This window comes from Engystomops pustulosus, chromosome 8 (assembly GCF_040894005.1).
Source record: "Engystomops pustulosus chromosome 8, aEngPut4.maternal, whole genome shotgun sequence".
Taxonomy (NCBI): Eukaryota; Metazoa; Chordata; class Amphibia; order Anura; family Leptodactylidae; genus Engystomops; species Engystomops pustulosus.
The window spans coordinates 66,589,646-66,607,943 of NC_092418.1; the positions used below are offsets into that span (position 1 = coordinate 66,589,646).

Sequence of the window (18,298 nt, forward strand, 5' to 3'; positions counted from 1 at the left end):
TGTGCTCTGTCTTTAGATCTTAATTGATAACATGAGATGTTTGGAGGTCTTTGAGTTCAGTGTTTAGACATCCCAAGCTTACATATGGTTAGATATACTGAAGATGTTGTTGCTGCAATGGCTTAAAGTAGTTATCTGTGGGTGTGAGACTGAGATAGACTGACACACAGACATACAGAGAGAACACATCCACACCCCCGCCTTATGGTGGGGGTAGAGACAGAGACACAGGTGACACATGTTACTTAGTGCTCCATCTCGTTCCTTCACCTCTCAGAGCATTCACAAAAAATGTATTATTTATAGTGAAATCCTGGAACTGCCCCTCACAATCTACATACACATGTGACTGATGACATAAGAGAACACATGATGCCATATATGCCCTTTACATAAAGCTGATGATAAAGCTATAATGTGCAACTAAATAAAAAGATAGTCTTCAGTGAGGGGATGAGTCCAGCTACAGCTGTCATTTAAAGAGTTGTACAATGTCTATTCTTGGCAGAGGTCAATGACCAAAGACAGCCCGCACATGGCAATAACTGTGTTATAAACTCATTCCATTTATAAATTTATTTTCATTCTCAATGTATACAAACCAAAAAGAAGCCTCAGAGCTGTGGCTGCGCAGAACGCCGGCTTCTCGGACAAGGGCGCGCAGCTATCTCACTGCCCACTGAAGATCTCACGACGTGTAGCCTCATGTCCTGATACTCAACGTCCCAGTAGCCGCTTTACAAAATTTACATATTAGGGCAATAAAGTTTTCAAAAAGATAGCGGGGATGTGAGGATTAAAAAGGGCTATCCTCACGTCTCATACATGCACCTACCACCCGTTCTACCTTTATAGGTAGAATTGTGGTGGTAGATTCCCTTTAAAATGATTGCACTGCCCAAACTATTGAATACTCTGGAGCATGCAGATATCCCAGTGCCATTATTTATACCCACCTCCGTTCTGAGCTGTTGAAGGGCCCCCCTCTGACAGTCAGAGCTCGCTTGAAGGCTCTTATTCCCTCACTATCTGATGAAGACAGGGGGATGGCCCAGGAGTCTCACACCATGGTATCACCAGCAGCCAATAACCCAATCCCTACTGCGCCGGCCCTATGCATATTGGGAATTACCCGGGAGGATGACTGGTCCCATTATGAAACTATTTAACTGAAGGAAGCTCAGTTCTTGGTCCGTAAGACAAATTGCTATACGCTGGATGGATGATCACTCTCCTACTATCTCTCAGTGAAAGAAACTGGTTAAGCTTGCATTGAGGGGTCACACTTCATTATATTACTGTCCTATGTTCCTTGCACATTGTAGAAGCATTAGTTACACTTTTTTTTATAATCGCTTTATTGACAAATACATAAAACAGAACAGCATTGCAAATCAAGGAGCATTAGTTGAGGTACATTAGAAATAACAACGTACATCATTATGTAAATATTTTCCTATCGTGAAGAATTCTGCATGAAAGCAACAACTTTCATCCTAAAAACCCCATCCTAACTTTTACATATAGCAATAATGATTCTGGTCGAGTTGAGTCAGGAGAGCAATATTGTTGAAGAAAAAGTAGTAACATGGGCTAGGTTACACGGCACGGTACCTTCTCACACCTGTGTATTGAGATATCCCTTCTACCAACAACGAGCAGAGGAGTACAGAAAGGGTGTCCAGCCACTCAGTTACAGTTATCTATGTATCAAAATATAACAATCATGTTACAGCAAGTATGACACTCATTAAAAAGGGGATGAGGAACTATATGAGATTGTGGACATTAAAAAGGGTATCTGGGGAAGAGCTCCAGGGGCCCTAAACTCTCCAGCTCTTATCCTGGCAGCCGCTGTGTTTGTAGATTATATTCTCATATGGTAAAATCTCATGCTAAGAAACTGTCAGCTGTTCCCCCTTGGCTCATGCTGGATTGCCAAGAGCCTAGTGAACATTTCTAAACTTCTTGGGATGGATGAAGAGGCTCTCTCTGTAGAGGCAATTAGATCCTCTTTTGATGTCCCTGATAGGGAAATCTATTTTTGCCTACTGCTAAGGCACGCATTTTTGTCTCAGTTCCCTCCGGTAGAGACGGCTTCCTCCTCTTTCCCACTTATTGTCGTTCCGTGCTCTCAGGGTCCTAGAGGTCCGGTGTCCGTTATCTATACCCACCTCCTTTCTGACCTGTTGAAGGGCCCCCTTCTGACAGAGCTCACTTGAAGGCTCTCATCCCCTCACTATCTGATGAAGACAGGGGGATGGCCCAGGAGTCTCACATCTCGGTATCACCAGCAGCCAATAATAAGTTGATTCAGTTGTTTATCATCCATCAATAGTATATAACTCTGGTCAGATTGTTCCATTGTTTCCTGACTCTAGATGCCACAGATGCCAGGCAGACCAAGCTGATTTCATCCACCTTATGTGGGTTTGAAATTACATTGCCGGATTCTGGAGAAAAGTAGTTTCTCTGCTGTCTGACATACTTAATAACGTGATCCCTAACTCGCCGGCCCTATGTCTACAGAGAATTGAATGTTTTTTTATGCAAACTATGCCATAGCACATCCCCACATAGATGGCATTTGTAACCCTGTATGTCACATACTTTAAAAATTATTAAATATTTGGATTTATACATGCATTCTGCCTAACTAATGTGAATAATCTGCCAGATTACTGAAGACCCAATCAAATGTAGCAGAGCTATATAATATAAATCAAGGTTCTACACATCCATATACTACATGAGAACAACAAAGAAAAAAGAAGGATGTGTATATAGCAATCATACTTACATTTTTTTAAACATGTAATAAATAATATAAAAACCAAATGAAAGGGGCATAAATAGATGATTATTCTATGGAAAACAAGTTGGTGGCAAAAATTGCTAGACCTTAAAAATTACAGAAGTATATTGCACATTAATAAGGCTGGCTACTGAATACAAAAAATGCTGATACAATAATAAAACAAAATGTATAATGACAGCTATAGTCATATATGTATGTTTTTCATTCTGGTAACAGATCTACACTCTAGAGCAGCTTACACAGGGCCCCATTGCTTTCTATATACTATTGCGCACAACCATGGATTCTTGACAGTCTGTTTTTTGTGTCCCACGCCGAAGACAGATGGGATACAAACAAGGGATCACATTACCTTGTTTTCTGCCCACAAAGACCTCATGATTGCTTGTCTAGGAAACCTTCTGGCATGTTCAGATGTGGATCCTGTGTTGCCTGGGATTAGATGACGCAAATGAAGGAATTCTCAAGTGTGTGAGTTTCCATATCAAAGATTTCATTGATTGCAAATCCATAGGGGTAGTCTATCTAGCTAGATGTGACTGCCTCCTGGGCTACATAGGCAAAATCTGTAGGGAATTATGCAGAAGGGTAAGGGACACTGCGACATTGAGAAAAATCATGCGTCGCATGTGGCTAAAATGTGGTCCAAACAGGAAGGCAATTTGATTTGCTGGCATTCAACTGATTCTCCCACCTCTAAGAGGAAGAAACTAAACGATACTTCAGAAGGAATATTGGTCTATACATAGGATGAATTGCGCAAGTCCCTTTGAGTTTAAGTTGCCTTATATGAGATGTACCATCTATGTAGCATGAACAGTTGAGCTCCATTGGCTTTATGTTAGAGATATGTAATATCTTTTGCTCTTGATATATGGGTATGCTACTTAGAAAAGACTAACTGTATACTAAAGGACCCGATGTGTTCCTGGTCAGCATATACAAAGAATACATTCTACAGCCATAATAATAATGATGCCAGCGATCTCTGAGAATTCAGTGCAGGAACCTTATGTATAGAGAGACTGCAGCATCATCATTCCTTATTCTCACTTACTATAACTGGGGCTTATCCCTTGAGGGTGCGTTCACATGTTGCGTTTTGGTTGCGTTTTCATTGTGTCTAAAATGCATTACAACAGCAGACGAGAGGTGATTTGCCTAATTACATTACTGTTTTAAGTTTGTTAACAAAATGTTAATGCATGCGTTAATAAACGCACGTGTTTGCACTTGTTGACGCATGAGGTAACATCGTTTTGTAAACAGAAATGTTAACAGCAAATCACCTCTCCTCAGATGTATTAATGCATTTCAAACTCAATGTAAACGCAGGCCAAAACGCAACATGTGAACGCGCCCTCAGGGTTATAGCCAAATAAAGCAGTGCTGACAGTCCCCTATGATGAATGAATGCAATCTCCGCCCACCATTCCTTCCTATACAGACGCAAAGTACTGGAGGGAGTGTTCACGCCCTCCCGTGTGATGTCACATCTTGTGATTGGTGGTCTTGGGAGGCTTGTTCTGACAAGGGAGGAGCATGCTCTTTAAATAGCTTTACCATCACCGGGCGTGCTGACACTGCTAATCTGATTGCTTCTGGACACTTTGCCTGATCACCCCCTGATGAGCCTAATAAAAAAAAAATAGCAAAACATGTAGGGGCAGGGAGAATGTATTGAAAGACAGAATAGTCTAATTATACAGACAATATAGGGAATGAAGACGGGGGATGAGGTTTTAAATAGTGGGAGAGACTTGGTGGTTACCATAAGTATTGTGATAGAGACATAAAGCCTGCAGACAATAATCTGGAAATGTAGAAACTGAGATGTAGGACTATAATTGGCAGCATTTTCGTAATGGTGAACACACTCCTGCAGGCCTGACTCTACTAAGTACACTATTAAGCAGACAGGACTACAATATTCACAATTGTCCAGCTCTTTTTGTCTGTGCTCCCCCCTCCCCTGAATGTGAATACTGTTCACAACTTCAGTTGTTATACTAGCACTCAGTATAAACTGCTGGAAATAATAAGTGCAGTATATGAATATATGAATCATAGGTGGGTCCTTTGTTTTGTGCCTGTTTGTGTCATTTTATTATTCACTTTTAATAATAAAAGTTGTGTTTTAACAGTCACCCTAAACACAATCCCCATACTCTCATGTTGACACATGATCATTTGCATGAATCCTAACTTGAATTGGTCAGAGCAGCAAACAGTCTATGGAAAAGGGTAGTAGTAATTCTGCAAAAATAAGTTTACCTCTTTGATTTTTAGATGATGGTAGCAAAGTTAAATTGGCATTGATTGCTAATGATATCTTGCTTTCACTTTATCTTATCACAGAACCAAACAAAATACAATGAACAGCTACTGAAAGTGTTAACAGTATAACAGCCTGAGATGGTGAGGTGTTACAAAAATAGCCAAATGTGGTTGTCCTCTATGCTGTTTCCATAGCTTCCATAGAGGTAAGTGGGAATTACAGAGACAAGATAAAAAAAAGTCTACCCCGTAGCATTGGGGCAAATTGTACCTAATTTATGAAAATGCAGGCCTCGCAACTATGCACTCCAGTCCCCTGCTTTTAAGCATTTTCGGGTGTGAAAGATGTGAAATCCTATGGATGCTAATTGCCCCCAACTTTTCCCCAAACTTTACACAACTCTTTTTGTAAAGTAACAAGAATTTGTAAAGTAACAAACTTTTTGTTCAAAACAAGGGTGAAAAAGAGGCAGCCAGTTTTTTGTGCGCTTTCCTATGCCATAAAATGTCCTAGGTGTGTATCTCCCAGTCAGTTTTAGTGTTTAAATGACTTCTGATGGACAGAAAAAGGGGTATATATCCTAAATTCAGCCATTATTGACCATTTCTTAGCTGGCCAGTCTAAGGGCCAGTTAAGAAATGCATATATCTAAACTGTTAGTTTCAATAATGTATTCATATCCATGGAAGCTTATTGTGTGGAATTTACCTATGACCTAATGTAGTAAAGATAGTTATTAATTTAAAGTTGAACAAATTTTATTGATAATCCATTTCTAATTTTCTATGATAATTTTAAGTAGCTGACTGTTCTAACAGCACTGTAGATTAATAAGTATATTCAGCTCAACATTGTTATTTCCACTGTGCTGCACTCGACAATCATGTGAGTCAGAAGCATTGCCAGGAATAGAGACAAAAGCTTTGTCCACTACAGAAAAAATAATCAACTATCTGGATAAAAAGATTAAATTAAAATGAATAGTACTTTTTTCCCAGACACAAACAAAAAATCTTTTGTTTAGTGTTTGCTGACAAAGTAATGGGCTGGTTTATATAGAAGCCCATAACTATCTTATCACAGATCATTGAGCCCTTCATAAGTCAAAATGGGAGAGGTAAGAATCAATTTTTTGAAACTTAGCTGTTTTAGATAACAAATGGAGAAGCAAAGGATTTAGATAAATACAAAGTTTTTAGTTGTAAAAAGCAAATCTTCTTTTCAGTATTTGGACACAAACTTTCTTAGTGCAAAATTTAAAGATTTAGGTTTTACACATTCTGTGTATAATGCTGCTTCACTCAGATTGTGCGACAGAAATCATGAATCTGTCGCTTCCCCACACTGCCCTTAGGGCATGAATTGCAAGTTAAATAGGGTGCTTGGTCTGCAGGGCTGGATTAAGGTTGGTGGGGGCCCCTGGGCGCAGAATCTGGTGGAGGCCCCCGACTTAGACAATCATTTTAATCTTTACTAGACATAAATGTGCGTTTCTGGGATTGGTTTACAAACGCATCCATAAATGCAACTCGCAGACACAGTCGAAGGCTTCTTAGAATGTGTTTACGCCCCATACTTGCAGGAAAATAGAGAGCAAACTCTTTTTCCCGTGGACAGCATGGTACAGTGACACACATTGTGTTCACTATACCATTGCCGGGCGCCATAAGCATCTATGAGAGCGGATATTTGGTTGCAAATTGTATGACCGGATACACATCCCCATAACGTACATGTGAAAGGGGTCCAAGGATGCTGACACATGTTTGCGTTTTGAGAATATACTACAATTACAAGAATATAACTACTATAATACTCCCCCCTATGTGCAAAAGTATAACTACTATAATACTGCCCCCTATGTACAGGAATATAACTACTATAATACTGCCCCCTATGTACAGAAATATAACTACTATAATACTGCCCCCTATGTACAAAAATATAACTACTATAATACTGCCCCCTATGTACAAGAGTATAACTACTATAATACTGCCCCCTATGTACAAGAGTATAACTACTATAATACTGCCCCCTATGTACAAGAGTATAAGTACTATAATACTGCCCCCTATGTACAGGAATATAACTACTATAATACTGCCCCTATGTACAAGAATATAACTACTATAATACTGCCCCCTATGTACAAGAATATAACTACTATAATACTCCCCCTATGTACAAGAGTATAACTACTATAATACTGCCCCCTATGTACAAAAGTATAACTACTATAATACTGCCCCCTATGTACAGGAATATAACTACTATAATACTGCCCCCTATGTACAGAAATATAACTACTATAATACTGCCCCCTATGTACAAAAATATAACTACTATAATACTGCCCCCTATGTACAAGAGTATAACTACTATAATACTGCCCCCTATGTACAAGAGTATAACTACTATAATACTGCCCCCTATGTACAAGAGTATAAGTACTATAATACTGCCCCCTATGTACAGGAATATAACTACTATAATACTGCCCCTATGTACAAGAATATAACTACTATAATACTGCTGACTATGTACAAGAATATAACTACTATAATACTGCTGACTATGTACAAGAATATAACTACTATAATACTGCCCCCTATGTACAAGAATATAACTACTATAACACTGCTCTCTATGTACAGGAATATAACTACTATAATACTGTCCCCTATGTACAAGAATATAACTACTATAATACTGCCCCCTATGTACAGGAATATAACTACTATAATACTGCCTCCTATGTACAGAAATATAACTACTATAATACTGCCCCCTATGTACAAGAATATAACTACTATAATACTGCCCCCTATGTACAAGAATATAACTACTATAATACTGCCCCCTATGTACAGGAATATAACTACTATAATACTGCCCCCTATGTACAGGAATATAACTACTATAATACTGCCCCCTATGTACAGGAATATAACTACTATAACACTGCTCTCTATGTACAGGAATATAACTACTATAATACTGTCCCCTATGTACAAGAATATAACTACTATAATACTGCCCCCTATGTACAGGAATATAACTACTATAATACTGCCTCCTATGTACAGGAATATAACTACTATAATACTGCCCCCTTTGTACAAGAATATAACTACTATAATACTGCCCCCTATGTACAAGAATATAACTACTATAATACTGCCCCCTATGTACAAGAATATAACTACTATAATACTCCCCCTATGTACAAGAGTATAACTACTATAATACTGCCCCCTATGTACAAAAGTATAACTACTATAATACTGCCCCCTATGTACAGGAATATAACTACTATAATACTGCCCCCTATGTACAAGAGTATGACTACTATAATACTGCCCCCTATGTACAAGAGTATAACTACTATAATACTGCCCCCTATGTACAAGAGTATAAGTACTATAATACTGCCCCCTATGTACAGGAATATAACTACTATAATACTGCCCCTATGTACAAGAATATAACTACTATAATACTCCCCCTATGTACAAGAATATAACTACTATAATACTGCTGACTATGTAAAAGAATATAACTACTATAATACTGCCCCCTATGTACAAGAATATAACTACTATAACACTGCTCTCTATGTACAGGAATATAACTACTATAATACTGTCCCCTATGTACAAGAATATAACTACTATAATACTGCCCCCTATGTACAGGAATATAACTACTATAATACTGCCTCCTATGTACAGAAATATAACTACTATAATACTGCCCCCTATGTACAAGAATATAACTACTATAATACTGCCCCCTATGTACAAGAATATAACTACTATTATACTGCCCCCTATGTACAAGAATATAACTACTATAATACTGCCCCCTATGTACAGGAATATAACTACTATAATACTGCCCCCTATGTACAGGAATATAACTACTATAATACTGCCCCCTATGTACAAGAATATAACTACTATAATACTGCCCCCTATGTACAGGAATATAACTACTATAATACTGCCCCCTATGTACAGGAATATAACTACTATAATACTGCCCCCTATGTACAAGAATATAACTACTATAATACTGCCCCCTATGTACAGGAATATAACTACTATAACACTGCTCTCTATGTACAGGAATATAACTACTATAATACTGTCCCCTATGTACAAGAATATAACTACTATAATACTGCCCCCTATGTACAGGAATATAACTACTATAATACTGCCTCCTATGTACAGGAATATAACTACTATAATACTGCCCCCTATGTACAAGAATATAACTACTATAATACTGCCCCCTATGTACAAGAATATAACTACTATAATACTGCCCCCTATGTACAAGAATATAACTACTATAATACTGCCCCCTATGTACAAGAATATAACTACTATAATACTGCCCCCTATGTACAAGAATATAACTATAGGAATACAGCAGCACAATCAAAGGGGGCAAAAAGGAAAAAATAGGGTGCTATCCTCAACTCTCACCAACAGAGTCCTGATTACAAAAAAAGGAAAAACGTCAGCACTCCATTAAAGTGAAGAAAATGGTGTTTATTCCATCCTGTGCAACGTTTCAGCTGTATCCCAGCCTTTGTCAAGTATTGACAAAGCTTGACAAAGGCTGGGATACAGCTGAAACGTTGCACAGGATGGAATAAACACCATTTTCTTCACTTTAATGGAGTGCTGACGTTTTTTCTTTTTACTATAGGAATACAATATGCATAACACAAATATCTGCACCCCCACTGCAGGAGTAGTGTGTAAGATGTGGGATTACACAAAGGACTGCTGCAACCTGTAGTCCTGTACATTACAAAGTTCTGCCCTGTGTACTAGAATACAACAATGTTACACCTGAGCGCTTCACATAGAGGGAGTGGCAGCAGTCCTGTCCAAGAAAACATAGGCTGCAGCAGACCATTGTAAAATATGGACCTATGTGGTGCAACAGACCTGTGTAATTTTTTTACATGTCTGCTGCACCCCAAGTCACCATATTACATGCAGGAATGCAGCCACAGGCATAACATCGTTCCTTCCACACGACTTATGCTGCTACCTTGTGTGAAGCAGAAAGTGACATTTAGCAACTCACAGGTGATGATCTGCTGCATCAGGTATAGAAGTGCATAAAGATTCTCCAGGCCAACACTTGTTGATGAAGAATTCACGCTCGGCTGTGGTCGGCTCCTTGCATCACCTCTGTGATCCTAAAGACACTACAGTCACTTACACTATAGGGTCACCTGAATAACACTGTGCTCCTAAATTATATAATATATACCCCTCTCACCACAACTGACCACACTGTGCCCTAGGATGTGTGTAATAAATCAATAATGATATTTACATTACCCCTTTTAATTTACTATAATACATTCAGCTCCCCACTACATTAGAATAACTACAATCTACATGAATAAATGATAAATACAGAATTATATTCTGTTATATTTCCAGTGGCACATTGTAATAGATTATGTGTTAAATCCACATATGCTGCCATACTGTAGTGTATTGTAGGATCAATCAGACAACCCAGGGGTGTAAAAAATAGTAAAACAAATGTTATTAAAAAAATAACTAAAGATTGAAAATCACAAATCCTCTAGAACTGATATAAAAAAAAAACAGTAAAAATCATAAACATATTAGGCATCCCCGAATCTCAAAATGTCTGATCTATCAAAATATAATTATGGTTATTCTCGGCATTGAACCCAGTAACACAAAATATTGCCCAACAGTTCGAAAACCACTTTTTTGCCATTTTGCAACATAAAAAATGTAATAACAAGTGATCAGAAGGTCATACAGTCCCCAAAATGGTAGCAAAGAAAACATCAGCGCATTCCACAAAATTTCACATCTCACACATCTCCACATACCAAAGTATGAAAAAATTTGCGCCAAAATATGGCAAAACAGAGAATTTTCTTTTTATGCAGAAGGTTGTAATTTTTTAAAATGTATTAAACCACAATAAATTTGGTATCCGCATGATCGTACTGAGACAAATGCGTTTTTTCACCAATTTCACAGCAGTTGGAATTTTTTACCGGATCCCAGTACACGGCATGGAATAATAAATACCATCACTATAAAGTGCAATTTGTTACGCAGAAAACAAGCCGTTATACAGCTCTGTACATGGAAAAATAAAAAAGTTACGGATTTTTAAGTTGGGGAGTGAAAAATGGAATTAAAAAAAAAGATAAAGGCCCTGGTGGTTAAGGAGTTAATAACAATAGATCTAGTGACAACCTAATACTATCCCACAATAACAATAAAGTGCTCACTACAATTAGTATTTGAATAATTAGTGCTCAGCCCTCCTAATAATAATCTAATGTAGTTTTACTGCCCCAGCAGTGACCCCTCCCCCACATACACTTAAAGTCTCACAGAGAAAGATAACATAAATAATCGGGCAGCAGAGGTTATTTAGTACATTACCCTGTCCGTCCATGCTGCTTTAAAAGCTGCTCCCACCTCTGGCCTTCCCCACGCTGACGCTGTAAATCTTCATATGGAGTCCTGGGTTCTGCCATTCAGCCTGCAGCCGGGCCCGCGCAGCGGAGTGCAGCACATAGTAAGTGCCGACACTCCTCCACGCTACACAGGTCGCGCAGTGACGTCACTAGCGCGACCTGTGTAGCTGACCTGTGTACGGGCCAGGCACAGTAGATAGAATGACCAGCCAGTCCTCCCCTGCTACGAGGGAGCGATACTCTGCAGCCAGCGTTCATAGTTACAGTCACTCACAGCTGACTGTAGTAGGACTGGAGCGTGCAGCCATAGGTGCGGGCCGGAGGGACATCAGTGCCGCTGATTCGCACATGAGTGGAAGCGCTGCAATCGCAGCGCAGCTGTCACTCATGTGACAGTCAACTTCCTGCGCAGACAGGAAGCATCGGCGCCGATGTGCAGCGCATACCCGTTATTTCATTTCTGTGCCGGCAGACATAGTCAGCTGGTGGGGGCCCCCTGGGGGGGCCAGATGGTGGGGGCCCCAGGGCTCCCGCCCCGGGAGCCCCGCCTATAATCCGGCCCTGTTGGTCTGAATCAGTCGGACTGACCGATGGCACGTACCCTAGTTTATGTTGCTTGGAGGCTAGCACAGCTGTGCAACAAAAGGGTTGCGTGAGACACAATGACTACACAAGAAACTTCTTAAATACACGTGCAAGCCTAGAAGAACATGCACAGTTCAACAAAAGTGTGCCGCAAAGCCCTTAGTAAATGTGCCCCATTGTGGAAATTCAAGTTATATTCTGGGATAAAATCATGAGTGACGTTGTTGCTTTACTTGAATTTACCTGCAAGCATCACACTCCATTAATCTCAATATGGACTAGAGTAGCTGGGAATTCAAATGACTACTCCTACTTTTGGCCCCAAGTAACTAATACAAAAATTCATCAAATTAATCAAATAATGGAGATGTAAATCATTGCCCTGTGATTACTGCTGCCTCTGCATTGTATCGAGCAAGCAATTATTCTTTATCTTTGGATTTAGAGGTGTGAATAGAGGGGCGAGTAATGGTAAACAATGTGTGAGTAAAAGCTTTTAGAAATACTTAACAGGCTCCAGTTCCAGTTAAATATAGTGTGCCATACAAATACCTGAACACTAATAGACAAGTTTCCTAAGGTTAGGGCAATACAGAACGAACATGCAAACTGCACCTCTGGAATTGCTTCTCTAACAGTTACCATTTTTTTGGTTCCCCCTATAACATTAAACCTTTGTGTTGTCCCAGAAGAAACGTCCTTCAATAATAGAAATACTGAGGATTCATAACTTGTCAAGTGAAGTTTTAAGTCACAACATGTCATTTACTGTGCTACTAAGGTGCTGTAGAACATAGTGAGGTTGTGTCCACGTAGCTATTGTCCTTGTATACCATTTTAAATCCTGGCAGTGAACATTGGTTATGTCATTTAAATGGAATTCCTAATGGACAGGTTTATGAGCAGACAAAGCAAATACGTTTTGTGAAAGAAGAGGGTTTTGTGATAAATTTGAGAGGGTTACAGTGTGAAATTAATCAAATGTTTCAGGATATGTACAGTAATTGTCTATACTTTTATTTAAAAAGAAACTATAGCTTAAAGCACCCTCTGATTTCTTTTTCTTCACAAATCAGCAGCTGTTGTCTGTCAGGTTCGCTAGGGAGATTGCTGGGACTTCTGGTTCTTCTGGTGGTACCAGCAGCGTTCTCCGAACCCCGGCGCGTATCCGCGCAAACTCCACCTCTCGTCCTGGGCAGCGGCTGCTAAGATCTCGCGCTGTCTAGGAGTGGCTGGGACTTTGAACCTCTGCTTGGTGCCTGGTTGTTTTTGCACCATGAGGGGTTAATTCCCAGATGCTGTCCAGCTCCTATCAGGTTCTGGAGGTGGAGTTCTGGCTGCATAAATTGCAGCTTCACTAGTCACCTTGTGTTTTATGTTGTCAGTCTGTTTGTTTTAATTCCCACACTTATTCCAGCGTATCTCGAAGTCTTCAAGTAGTCGCCCCACGGTTTAGCGTGGGGGGGCTATAGGAAGGGACAGAGGTTGGGGCAAGCTCAGGGCACACTATCCCCTGTCTTTTGTGTACCAATCTTAACATTGTCATGCAGGGATTTATACTAGAAACTCTACGGACTGCTAGTGGGGATGCAATGCTGCTTTCTGGCCACTCTGGCCACTCTGGAGAGTGAGGTGCATGTGATAACAACTCAGCTAGCAGAAGAACCTTGTGTCTGTGCAGCTCTGTGCAGTGCAGAATTCTCCTACTTAGAATTTGGATTGCAGAAGGTCTATTTGGTCACCCCAGGCTTTATCAAAGATCTCTGGACATAATCTTTGCAGCAGGGATACAATTAGCCTTTAATGCTCAGGGACAATAGATTACACTATTTCACTGCTGGTTTCTTCAATTTATTGCATGATCCATGCTAAGTGATGCTAAGTGAAATTACTATATAGATCTTGAACTACACAGATCACGTGAAGCCCTTTTGATTAATTTACTATAATCTCATTGGATTTGCTGCTAAGCTTTTTCATGAGAGAGTATACATCATCATGGGAACTATGAGCTAGATGTAATTGACTCAGTCTCAATTCAATGACAGAAAGAGGTCTTTCTGACAAGTAGCTTTAGTGTTGAAAAATGCAATAACTCTGGAAAGTCAGTACACTTTAAAAAGTGAATATAAACTTAAATTTATGCTGACTGTATTAAACATTTGCGTTTCTGTGAATACCGTGATAAATATAGTGACACAATGAGTGTTGGAATACTTTAGTTTAAGAATGAAGAGCTAAAATGTTAACAATTTTTTCCATGGAAAACTGCATAGGATAGGCTATCTGTGTTTCATTCTCAATAGACCCTTTAAGGATATAAATTGTGAATGAAGCCCACAGTGTGCCAGACAGACAGAATAAGTATCTCCAAGTATATCCACATATGTGGTAAATGGAAACCAATCACTAGAACATCTGACCTGCTTTTGCCCAATATCACAAAAGATTAAGAACAGCTTTTTATTCAGGAAAGCTTTTCTTAAATCCTCTCCCACAATACAACTAGATGACTGGGGTTTATTCCACTACAACCTCCAGTAAGTATGAGAACGCAGACCCTTTGTGCCACAATCTGTGTAGAGAAAAAGTTCTTTAAAGGCTCACTGCTGTCCAAAGTAACTCTAATAAATGGTTAGACATATCTGTGATGTAGTCAGAATTTGCTTTGCAGTTTCATAGAGACAAACAGTAGCAATGCAACTACTCAACAACCTCTGTTCTTATTATTGGTGGGGGTTCACCGGCTAGTATGAGACCACTTATTATGTGGATATGGTATAAGTTGTCTTTATATACTATTGATGACATTGTTATTATTTACACCTATTCTTTTCCACAGATCACCTTCTTTGAAGACAAGAACTTTAAGGGGCGTTCCTATGAGTGCAGCAGTGACAATAATGACATTCACGCTCATGTCACCCGTTGCAACTCTATCAAAGTTGACAATGGCTCTTGGATGATTTATGAGCAAGCTAACAATAAAGGTCACCAATATTTTCTTAGAAAGGGAGAATATCCTGACTACCTGCACTGGATGGGATTTAATGATACAATCAAATCTTGCCAGATAATTCCTCTGGTCAGTGACAAAACATTTTCCCAATTAATCCAATGTTGTTTATGGTTAAAAACATGTAATTAAGATAATTTTTTAAACCTATTTTCAGGGTTGTTGCTAGGGTCGTAAACTAGGGCATGGGCCCCAGTGCATATGAACCAAATTTTCATTGCTGTTCTCTCCTGTACATAACCCCATTCTATGTGCTTGCAGCGAAAACAACTGTATTATTATTTTCAGCTACAGGAAAGACAGGAGAAATAATGTCCCCCAAATGTGGCCTAGAATGTGGCCTAACATGCAAATTACACTTAATACCTGTGACCTTTACTAATTCCCCTTAATGTGACCTGCACTGAATGATGCCCTCTGATAGTGGCCCCTTTCTAATCATGCCCACTGAAAGAAGCCCCCACAGTGAATAATGCCCTCACTACTAAAAACAACCCCATACTGAATAGTGCCCATACAAAATAACCCCTTAATAGTGCCTGTACACTAAATAAGTAATGTCCCCATATCCCTCAATAATTAATGTACCCCACAGCAAGTGATGTCCCCGTTGTCCCCAGCAATGTTCACAGCCCAGCATATACTTTTCCCTACAGCCCCCGTAATAATGTGCCCCCCAGCCCGCTAGGAATGTACCTCACAGCAATATTCTTCACAGCACCCCCCACTCATGTACTCAGTCCCTTTTCAGTAATGTCCTCCACAGCCTCGCCCCAGTAATGCTCCCACAGCCTTCTCACTGCCCCCCAGTTATATCCTCACAGCCCTTCCCAATCCCCCAGTTATGTCCTCAAAACCCCCCTCCCCCGGTTATGTCCTCACAGTGCCCCCAATTATGTTCTCAGCGCCCCCCAGTTATATTCTCACAGCCCCCCAGTCCATCAGTTATGTCCTCACAGCACGCCAGTCCACCACTTATGTCCTCACAGCCCCCCCCCAGTTATGTCCTCACAGTCCCCCTGTGCTTCCCCTCCAGAATGCATAGTAAAAATATAAACAGTATACTCATCTTTCTTCCTCTCTCACCTCCTCTTCTTCTCTGTGTGCATGATGGGTGCAGTGACATTATCATAGTGCGCCTCCTGCTCCCAGCACTGAAGTCAGTCAGTGGGAGGCGAGGCGAGTTGAGATGACATCACTGGCATCCTGCTCTCTGTAGTGGAGCACAGAGCTCACAGCTCCATGCTTTACTACAGAACCCATCTCTACCTGCATCTGGAGGACAGAGATAGAGGTGAGAGTTTGCAAGAGCAGCCTGGACAGCGGTATAAGAGTACTGCTGAGCTCGGGACATTTGGGGCACACGTCAAAAGATTTTTTGACTTAGCAATGCTCGCAACTTTTCTTATATGTTGTATTATCTGTTTTCTATTATACTATTCAGATTTATAACATGTCCTCTGAACCTTACAGCACACAGGATCTTTTATGATCAAATTATATGAAAAAGAAGACTTCAGGGGCCAGATGGCTGACTTTACAGAAGATAATCCACACATCTATAAAGATTTTAAATACAATGAAATCAACTCCTGCAATGTTATTGAAGGCCACTGGATCTTCTATGAGGAACCCAACTACAGAGGGCGTCAGTATTATCTGAGTCCCGGAGAGTACAGAAAGTTTAGTGAATGGGGTGCATCAAATGCAAGAGTTGGATCCATTAAAAGAGTTCAAGATTTTTATTAGATACGTCCGATAATGTATTTGTGTATTTCCCTGTAAATGACTGATAAAAACTTGCAGCAGTGTATTTTTACAGTTTTTTTTTATTTCAAACTGTTATTGTGTTATTCCACTTAGCATATATTATTTAGCATACTTTACATTGTATATGTAGGTTTTGACAGAACATATATTTAGTGTAAAGTCTGTTACAGTTGGAGGTGACCAGTTTTTAGGGTATTTAGCTTTATATTTTTTGCCCAGTGGCATATAAAAATATAATGTGATATACCATGACTGTGATAATCTTCTTATATCCATGGCCTCCTTCCTTCCAAAATCAACTTTTAAAATTGTTCTAAAGAGCCACAAGGGTTCTTGGTGCTATTACCAGAGCTCTGTGCTGTAGTTTCATTTTCTGTTCCACTTGAAGTTTGTAAATATAACAACAGATCTCCATATGCAGACACTCCATAAGCTGAACACTATTACATATTAATAACCGCTGTGTCTCAGCCACAATTAACTATAAACACAATTGTTGGGTTGGCTTTATTATTCTTGACACGCTGGGATCACCTAGAAAAGAAAGTTATAATTAGCAATGTCTACCACTCCAGGGTGATCCTGGCATGTCAAGACAAGCAGCAGACAGTACTGGGATCAGGATGAAGAGGAGTGGTTGAGTTCCGTTAAAGACTATACTAAATATTCAAGTTTGGTTGAACTTGATGGACAAGTGTCTTTTTTCAACCGTATAAACTATGATACCATGAAATATGTACAAACTTGTTATTAAATATAATATATAATATACTAAAATATACCCATCCAGTTACCTGATAGGAGTGCTTCTCTATGTACAGCCATGTATGTCTTATTATTACTTGTTTCTGGTCACCTGAAAAAGACTTCTGTACAGAAACACATGGTGCAAATTTTACACAAATATCTTTATTAAGCACTACATGGATATGGAATTCTAGTTCTTCCGTGGGCTATGCTTGCTGGAACCATGACCTTGTCTCCAATGTTCTTGCCTAGCTGCACCATATTGTGATACGCCTGCATCAAGAATCTTATAAGGCAAGCCTCTCTACATGTTTGAATTTACACTTGAATCTGCGCTTTGATTTCCCTGTCTTTCTTCCTAATTCGATCAGTTTTTGTTAATCAGTATTGTGTCCTGATAGCTGAGGGATAAGGGACCTGATAATGTTCCTAACACTTCCTCGAGATCATAGTGATGACAAAAGTGGTAAAAAGGCTCTGCAGCAGATAAGTTCAAAAGATAATAAGTATGAAAAACTGGTTAGATCAGACAGGGTACACTACTCTGGTCTATCATAGCCAGTTATTCCCAATTATTAC

At 39.5% G+C, this 18,298-nt stretch overlaps 1 protein-coding gene across 1 annotated transcript; it reads left to right on the plus strand.

The window, feature by feature from the left end:
• Positions 1 to 6,092: 6,092 nt before the first annotated feature.
• Positions 6,093 to 17,015, plus strand: LOC140075323 (gamma-crystallin 2-like). The gene is made up of 3 exons (XM_072121034.1): positions 6,093 to 6,213; positions 15,029 to 15,271; positions 16,676 to 17,015. Exons 1-3 carry the CDS (start codon positions 6,205 to 6,207, stop codon positions 16,949 to 16,951), a joined length of 528 nt encoding a protein of 175 aa, XP_071977135.1. The 5' UTR covers positions 6,093 to 6,204; the 3' UTR covers positions 16,952 to 17,015.
• Positions 17,016 to 18,298: the final 1,283 nt, after the last annotated feature.

Coding starts and splice junctions, on each gene's coding strand:
- LOC140075323 (XM_072121034.1), top strand. Junction 15,272..16,675: donor CTTGCCAGATAATTCCTCTG/GTCAGTGACAAA, acceptor TGAACCTTACAG/CACACAGGATCTTTTATGAT.